This window comes from Leptinotarsa decemlineata, unplaced genomic scaffold (assembly GCF_025532065.1).
Source record: "Leptinotarsa decemlineata unplaced genomic scaffold, Ldec_3_MD MMD2_P_RNA_scaffold_2, whole genome shotgun sequence".
In the NCBI taxonomy this organism is placed as follows: domain Eukaryota; kingdom Metazoa; phylum Arthropoda; class Insecta; order Coleoptera; family Chrysomelidae; genus Leptinotarsa; species Leptinotarsa decemlineata.
In genome coordinates this window covers 14,716,207-14,725,827 of record NW_027412529.1, presented here as the reverse complement: position 1 = coordinate 14,725,827, position 9,621 = coordinate 14,716,207, and the positions used below count along the sequence as shown (strand labels likewise).

General features: G+C 36.3%; 1 protein-coding gene across 1 annotated transcript; it reads left to right on the top strand.

Annotated features, from left to right (window-relative positions):
* Window positions 1-4,986: 4,986 nt before the first annotated feature.
* Window positions 4,987-7,564, top strand: LOC111510934 (uncharacterized). The gene is made up of 2 exons (XM_023166913.2): window positions 4,987-5,143; window positions 7,204-7,564. The coding sequence occupies exons 1-2, from the start codon at window positions 5,096-5,098 to the stop codon at window positions 7,507-7,509; spliced, it is 354 nt and encodes a 117-aa protein (XP_023022681.1). The 5' UTR covers window positions 4,987-5,095; the 3' UTR covers window positions 7,510-7,564.
* The last annotated feature ends 2,057 nt before the right edge of the window (window positions 7,565-9,621 follow it).

The window sequence follows — 9,621 nt, the reverse complement described above, 5'->3', positions numbered from 1 at the left end:
CGAAGTGTACACTTTGTCGGAATTAGACTCAGATCATAATCCAGTGATCCTGATGCTGGGTGATGATCCCCCTCCTCAGGAATATCGCATGAGATCATCCACGGATTGGGAAGCCTTCAAGGCTCATCTAGTGGAGACACCTACAGACCGCGAGGCACTTCAAACTCGCAACAGTCTCGACGCGGCAGTAGCAGATTTCGAACTGTCTGTGAACAACGCTTTCAGCGCAGCCACAACTAGGACGGAGTGCGAAACTATAATGAGTTTCCTGTTTCCTCCCAGGATAAAAAACCTTATCCGGGAAAGGAACCGACTCAGACGAGTTTATCAGCGGACTCTCTATCCTGGGGACAAGACTGCTGCTAACAGGATGGCCAACGAAGTCAAACGGGCCATCATTGACTACAGAAACGAGAGGTGGAGTGAGTGTTTGGAATCTCTTAAACCTGGGGATGATGAGTTATGGCGAGTCACCCGCAGGCTCGAGAAGAGGAAAACTGCTCCCTCTCCTCTTCATGGACAGCGCGGTATCTGCTACTCCCCCGCCGAGAAGGCGTTGGCCTTTGCAGATACAATGGAAAATCAGTTCCAACTTAACGTTGATCCGGATGATGATATTGACCGTGATATCCGGCTGGAACAACGAGTTCAGGGTATCCTCAGGGAGAATGACGACGATGTGATCCGTCCAGCTTCGGAGGAAGAACTGAGGGGGTACATCAGAGCCTCCAAACCCAAAAAGGCTCCGGGAATTGATTCAATCAACAATAGGTTGTTGAAGCAGCTCCCGGAGAACTTTATCAGATATTTGCTGGATATTATAAACAGCTCAATCGCCCTCAGATACTTCCCTCGAAGATGGAAGCATGCCGTAGTTGTCACGATTCCGAAACAGGGCCAGAACCCGTTGTTTCCCCAGAACCACCGTTCAATTAGTCTGCTTTGCTCAGTGGCTAAGCTGGCTGAACATGTTGTGCTGCAAAGGCTAACTGAAGAAGTTGAAGACCGAAATGTTCTGCCTGATGAACAATTCGGTTTCAGGAGGGCACACTCCACCGAGCTGCAGGCCTTGAGACTGTTCGAAAACTCCATCTCAGAGCTAAATAACAGGAAGACAGTCCATCTTGTCCTCCTGGATATTTCAAAAGCCTTCGACCGAGTATGGCACGAAGGCTTACTACACAAAATGCTCGATTTCGACCTGCCTCGGGGCCTGATCCGGTGGATTAGGTCCTTTCTGAAAGGCAGATCATTTCAGGTCCGAGTTGAAAGAACCCTGTCTGCGGTCAGGGAAATCTAAGCTGGAGTGCCTCAAGGAGCTGTGCTGTCTCCACTATTGTACAGCCTTTACGTGAGCGACCTTCCGAGGTTCGATCACGTGAAGACTTCCCTATACGCCAATGATACAGCTCTCCTCGCTTCTTCCATGGGACGGGGGTTGGCGGTCGTCTACATGCAACGCGCATTGGACGACCTCGAACGCTGTTACCTACAGTGGAAGATTCGGGTGAACCCAGAAAAAACTCAGGCGATAGATTTGGGGAGGCGCAACGTTTCTCCAGACACAAGAGTCACGATCTCAGGCAGGGAGATCGAATGGCAAACGCGAGTTAAATACCTAGGTCTTTGGGTAAACCGCCGACTCACCTGGGTAAATCACATTGAGTACATCAAAGACAAAATACAAATGAGGATAGCTAAACTCTATCCTGTGATAAATCGAAAGTCAAAACTAAATCTCAAGAACAAGATTTTAATATAAAACACGATATTCAAGCCTGTCATTATGTATGCTTCAGGCGCTTGGGGACAAACCGCTCCGACAAGATTGCAAAACAAACTCCTTAGGATGCTGGTGAATGCTCCATGGTTCGTGCGGAATGAAGCCATTCGCAGAGACTTGAAGCTGTTAACCATACAGCAGTCCATTCAGTTGAGGAATCAGAGAGTTTTCGAGTAAGCGGAAACTCATGATAACCCATTAGTTAGGGAAGCTGTAGATTACACTATAGACGAACCCACTCGATTCAGAAGGCTCCGTCGCTCGGTTGAGTGAAGGCCCCACGACGTCTGTTAAAATGAACAGTTTGTTCATCAATACCCCAGTCAGGAAGGAGTACACAAGGCCAGAACGGCATAGATGTCATTGACCTCTATGCCGTTACCACTCTTAGTTATGAACCACTCGTCCTCATGGCGAGAGACAGTCGAAAGGGTACGGGAAGAGATTTTCAACCTGATCAAAATCAAGATGGATTTCAGAGGGGGAGTCTATATCTAGAAAGCGAATCGAGCGGTTAACAAACAGTGAAGATAAATGAAGCGTTATTTGCTAAGTGGTGTATATAAATTAATTGTGATAGTAAAGTATTGTTAAAAATAAATTTGTTTAAGACAGTTAATTCTTTAATTCGTTACAATATGATAGAAGTCATGATCTCAATATTAAAAACTATACCACCGTTGCGAGAAATCTTATAGAAAGGTTAATAACACTGTCTAACGAGGTGAGCAAAATTGTGTCCACGGTAAAAGCTCTCCTTCCAGTGAATCATTTGAAAAATCCACATCTTCTAAAGGAACTCTTAGCGAAATAACTGATTCATTAAAGCTGAAGTGAGGAAAAGAAATCATGCTGAGAGACTGAAGTTTGTTTGAAAGATTTTTTTGTTTAGTTAGGCAATATTACGATGACGGCAAGCTATGTGAGTACACCGAAGGTGGCAACATCATACAGTATTACTAGATTTGCCCCAATAACTCATATCTCAAAAGAAACAGAGATGGTACTGAGAACAGAAGTAATAGCTGAATGTTCTTACTGTTGTGGTAAGCACGAAGAAGATTCTTGTTCAATTTTGAAATGTGATGATGTGGAAACACGGTGGAATGCAATATCAGATATTAAGTTATATTTTTGTTATTTAAAAAATGGTCACCACGAATTCAGATTCAAAAAAAGACAAGAATGCAAAGTCAACGAATGAAAGGCCTTCCACCATCTACTTCTCCACAAATAAAAGTCTGTGCAGCCTAACGGGGGCGTCATAGTTTGCATATCTGAAAAAAATAAAGATGACAGATGACAATCGTTTTCAATGTGTTCAACAAATGCATGAATCAATTGAATTCAAACAAATAAATTGTTAGTTGAATAAATTGAGGAATGAATATTTGTGACAATAAAAAGTAAAACGGCGTTCCATGAAATCATGAGCTATATCGAGAAGGAATACACAATAAAGTTAAACTCAGAAAAAGCCAAACTGAGAGGTCCAAAAACTTGGTACCTTCCTCATTTCGGGGTCGAAAATTTAAATAAACCGGAAAACTCAGACTAGTGTTTGATGCGGCAGCTAAAGTAGATGGATTGAGCCTGAATTATAATCTGTTATCAGGGACAGACTTATTGCAACCACTAGTCCCGATACTCTGGAAATTCAGACAACGACGATATGGTTCTTGTGGAGACATAGCAGAAATATTTCATCAAGAAAAATGAAAATTCGAGTGGCAGATCAATGTTCGCAAAGATTTTTATGGCGAGATTTGGAGACATTCAGACTACCTAATACCTACCAAATGCAGGTGAAGACCTTTGTGGCCACATGTTCTCCTTTTTGTGCACAATTTATCAAGAATTTGAATGCCACACATTCAACCTCCAGAGACGTGACAAATGCAATAATTCACAAGTTCTATGTTGACGTTTATCTGGATTCAGTGGATACTGAAAAAGAATCTCTAGAAATAATAAAGGAGTTGTTTAGATCATGAGTATATAAGCTGACTTGTAGCTTTTGTCCAAAACGTTTATTGGCCAAACAGGGAGAGCATTTTTCTAAAGAATTGAAGAGAATAGAATTAGTTTTATGAATAGAAAGACCAATTCCACATTCACGAATCATCTTTCAGCAGAAGGACATGTTAAGAAATCAAAAAATTCGAGAATTCAAGTAATTTACCGAATGATGAATTAGAATTGAATAACTCCCCGTTACTAAATATTTTTTCAAATGTGGACACAAGGTCAGGTAATTTGATTCATTACATACTCAAGTACTTGAAATACAGGTACTTCAAATTGTAAAATTATGTATAGTAAGCATTGAATATGTAGAATATAGTTAGTAAAGACACGCCCAAAGAAGGCATTGTATTGAGAAACACGTGTTGCGTTTTTGTAAAAGTGTTTAGTGAAAACTTCATGATAAAGTGTTTTTGAATATGATACTAATTCAATAACGAATACACCTGCCATGGATATAGAGTAGATAAGTTGATTGAAAAACGTGAATTTTAGAACTTCGTAGATCTTTGATTTTTCAGAAATATGTAGATTCAAAATGCATTTTATTTTCGTATTAACCAAAATACACTAATGAATAAAACCGTATTTTCAAAAAGTTGAACGTGAAAGTGGCCTTCAGAAACTTCTTGCTCACTTCAACAAATTTTAGGTAACCCGAACAACGGAATGTTGAAATAAAAGATAGTCATCGATATACGAAATAGTCTGACAAAAACTATATCGATCAGACTAAGCTAGTCATTAAAACTCGTTTCTAGGCAAACGCAGCATATATCCCATTTCGAAGAAGAGAAAAGATTAGTGTCGCTCAACACTCTTTGGAGAACGGCCAGAGAATGAATGAAAACTGTATTAAATTGTTGATATCGGTACGTGACATCAGATTTTTGGAAGCTTTCGAAAGTCTGGAAATGGCAAAGTCTGGCGTGAGAACTATGAACTCTGGCAAACGTGGTATCCCAAACATCCCTATGTTAATCATTCTGTTGAAATTTGCGGGAATCAAATTTTCCGGGGGGGATAAACAACATCATTCTAGGTAGAAGTAGCTTTCCAAAAAATTTCAGAAAGGTTCTTGAGTTTTTTCGTGTGTTTATGAACTGAACTTTGGATGTGGCAAGATGATAATAAATTGCAACATTGTTATTAGTTCATAAGGATTATCTAACAAATGTATAATCAGTTTTCCTCTGATTGAAATTTGACCCAATGGATAACCCTTTTTCTCTTTATGTATATAAAAGAGAAATTTCTTGATTCTGCATATTCGTTATTACTGTAATCATGAAACTCTCCTTTGGCATCGTGTTGGCTGTTACAGTTTTGGTCTTGGTAAGATTCAAAATTATTTTCCAATGATAAACGATTTTTTATTTGTATTTTAAAATGCACCGTATTTTTTCACTGTGGATTTTTGCAATTTTCTATTCAAACCAGGGAGTAAATTATCAAAGTTAGTAAATACCCATCTAAAATTTATTTTTCGCGAGAGCTCGTATTTCGATTATGTGAGCCTATATAAGTATTTTCGATATATTTGATTTTCTCCGTTTTCAGTCCAACTCGTTTCCTCTTAACAAAATTTACCAAGTCGATAATATCGATTGAAACTAGTAATAGAGGGAAAATCATATTACATTTTTCATGAACGAATATAATTGTTTCTAAGACAAATTTGGATATTTTCGACCCTCTGGATAATTAACAATTCTTTCTGTCTTCAATTATTCAAAAAAATTCGAAAAATCATTTTTTTGCGATTACTCCCGTACTAGTGGAAATATCAAAAAGAGTATTGAATACTTTTTGTAAGACTCTTTGATCGGCATATTTCTGATATCTTTGCCCGTTTTGAAGATAATGAATTGAAAAGTTTAAAAGTATCCGAAAAAGTAGGTACTGGAAAATTTAATTTTCCGACTTTAGATTCTGCTCAAAATCTATTCATACGAAGTTTCTGACCATACTTTTGTGGATGACAGATACATAGATGAATAGACATACTGACAGACAGATACGATAAATTCCTTTAAAAATTATTATTCTTAGCTCTTCATTCAAAGCAAGCAGAAGTCTGTCTCGTCAAATAAAAAAATTGGGGTCTGTTCTTCGGACCGTAGTATAGTACTCCTATAAGTCATAGTATAACGAGTCTTAATGAATCTAAAATATTATAACGTTTGAATTTTCAATCTGAAGATTATTCGAAAAAAAAATCAAATTTATTCTCCAACATCGAGGATATCAGTGTTCCACGTAAGTGAAATTTTATATCGTAACTCCTCCATATATTATATTGTGTAGAGTTCCTATCAGTGATATCTGATTCAATTCCACAACGAATATTTGGAGTACAATTTGAATAGGAAAAAGTGATTATGGTATAATTCGAAGTTCATATGGAAGCAGTTGTTTCAAAAGTACGTTTTCTTTAGTGTAATTCGATATTCGTGTGAAAATAGTTGTATCGGAATGGAATTTCCCTCGAGTTTGTAGCTGAGATCAACTTCTATTTTCGTAAAGAGTTTTATTTTGAACTTCATTTTTCCCTCCTTTGGCAGTTTCCCACAATGTTTGTATACAGATCTCAACTAAAAAAATTGAACAAATATTTGAATCCTTCTCGAGACATCCATTCGATTTTTTTCCCAAAAATCACATATTTTACTTGACATCTAACGGGAAAAGATCATTAGTTAAACCAAAAAATTAGGTCAGTGTAGACATAGTACACTTGCTATTGTCGTCATCGGTTCTGCTGATAAAATATTTTGCTACTCATCATCATATCGGTAATGATAATTGAATGAATAATGAATATAATTAACGAGCAATGAGCATATCTAATTTTTTTTATTCAGAGCGGAGTTGACGTTGTCGAATTTCACTTTTTTTTGTTATCCTGAAAATTTAGTTATCCGAGATTATTTTCAAAATTGGTGTCAAATAATTCGATATACTACGCCAGTTGCACTCTATCGCCCTCTGTCTGTTCATGAAGGCAAAATCTATTTTGATCTATGGTGATAATTTCACTTCACAAAACGTTTCATTATAGACAAGGTTGTTATACTATTAAACTAACAACCATAAAAATATTATAAACTGTTCTGTTTCTGTTTAAAATCTGTTTTTCCTTTAATCAGAAGTTGAAAAACTTGTGCTAGCTGAGGACTAACGAGGTCTTAACTTTTAACGTGTTATTCCTACACGGATGCAGAATCATTCCAGCTTCAACCAGATAAATTATCTCGAGAAAAATATCTAGTCGAGGCGGGAATCGAACCCACGGCCTTCCGATCGTGAGTCGGACGCACTACCACCGCGGAAAATTATTGAATTTTTTTAATCTTCTAAATCAGGCAGTGGATAAATACTTTTTCTAATTACAGGCCAATGCTGAAAACATCGAGAAGGAATACCGAAAAGTCCAGAGCGAGTGCGAGAAACCAGACGCAATAAAACCTCGTTCCCTTTGCATGAACGTCAAATTTGGTATACAGAAAGAAAATGGAGACATTGACAAAGATGTTTTGAGAGAGAAAATCGGATATGATCACAAATTGGGTGTTGACAAAACTAACGAAATGATAAATGAATGTAGCGTCAGACAAGGTAATACTGCTGGTGAAGCTGCGGATGCCTTGAGTCAGTGCATTCGCAAGTATTTCGCTACCGTATACTCAAAAGGAGATTGATTTTTCAAACTCCTCAATTGTTACGAGGAAATAAAGATATTTTCGAGTACAATGATTTATGTGTTTCCTTTTTGGGCATAAACTATTACGTGTAAACATATTTAAAGTCATCATAAACGAATTTGAACACTGTCATTAATTTTTTGAAATTCTGTTATTGTTTTTCGAAAATTATGTTTTTATTAACACCATTATCAATAAGATCTAGCAAATACAATGTTTCGACTGAATAAAACCAATCTTGAATAAGAAATGAACTCAGTTAAAAAGAAAAGTTTTGGTCAACTGTCATTTTATGATGATGCTAACTTGGTTAGTGAGACGCGTATTAAGAGACAGTACTTTTATTCTAATGTGGGAATTTCCAATAAACTCATTGACGATGTACAGTTGTTCGCAAGAAAATGATAGTAAAATAGTTAATTAGAAAGGCAAACCAGAAAATGTCTGGTAATTAATTCAAATTAAGTATCATATCTTGAGCAAGAAAATTCTGATTTTTCTGAAAGTGATGTTGTTACATGGACCCCGTCCTCGACATTCAAATGAACTATTGTATGAAATACAATGAAAAATATTTGTTTTAAAAAAAAATTGAAATGCTGTTATATCTCTTTTTGTTATTACCTTCAGTCAAAATTTGATCCTTCTCGAAATATTAGAAAAAGTTCTTGATTTAGTTTTTATTAATCACTGATTATCGGTTTAATTACTGCCGTTTCAGGCTTGGTGAAATATACATATTTTTCTGTTCAATCTACTCGTATTACACGAAGTTCATATTCCATATAGTTTGAAAGAGTTTTCCGTGAAGAATAGTTTGTTTTTATTGATCGACTTTTGTGATTATATTATCAATTAGTTTCCAATTGATATGTCGCCAATTAAAAAAGAAAAAAGTAAGGGTCGCATGGACAGCCAATCTTAGTTATTTTTCTCTTGCGTTTCCATATTTGGACAATATTCAAACTCCTCGAACAAATCCATAAGATACACATTGTATTTTTTCCTAAAAATCAAATCACCCACAGCTGAATCATTTTTCAGTTTAGGTGTTCTTAGGTCGTTGAAGTCAGATATATATATATATATATATATATATATATATATATATATATATATATATATATATATATATATATATATAGAGGCTCAAAGTGCCCTAATTTGTATAGAGGTAGCATATTGTTCATCTTCCTTAAGATGAATCCACCTGAAAATTCTTTACCTCGCACTAGTAAAAAGTAATTTACACTATGGGATGGCATGCTGGGGCTGGGCATTTCGAACACACCTTCGTCCTCTTGAAGTACTACAAAACAAATTTCTAAAACTGATACATTCGAAAAGTTCACGCTTTCCCACAGACAATTTGCTTTGTGACGTCGGTGTTTTTGACATTCGTCAACTCTTTTATTTCAATATAATTTTAACGTACCACAAGCGTCACACAATTAAAACACCCGAAAAAAATTCATCATGTAATTCCATCAACACAAAAATCACTTTTGCAGCATACATATACTTACCTGGCTCCAAAAGTATCCAATACTCTTCCCAATATAATAAAAAACATTAATATATTTCACCACTTCAAAAAGTCATTGACGCAATTTATATGCAGACAGCCAAGACAAATGATTTCTGATTTTGTTAACAAAAAAAAATATTTGAAATGAAGTTTTTAGTGTTTTAGTGTAACAAATTAATATCGATATTTCCAAAAATATTTCTTTTTATGTGCCATATGGCAATTCCAACAACCTGATAAGGTCTGTTAAGTTATGTTTTGTTTATGAAAACATCATTGTTCAGGTAGAATATTCTCATTTAGTTTTCGGTTTTTCCAATATCCAGAAAAAAATTAACGTTTGGGCAGGAATATTGGAAAACATTATTGTAGGACCTCTATTTATTGATCAAAATTTAACAGGGGAACTGTATTTGAACATGCTGAAAACTACTGTTGACCCTCTCATCACTGAAATCGTCGAAGGGAATCCTAATGAGTTCGATATGGATATTATATTCCAACAAGATGGAGCACCACCCCATTACTCCAGACAAGTAAGAAATTATTTGGATTCTACTTTTTCTGGTCGTTGGATTGGC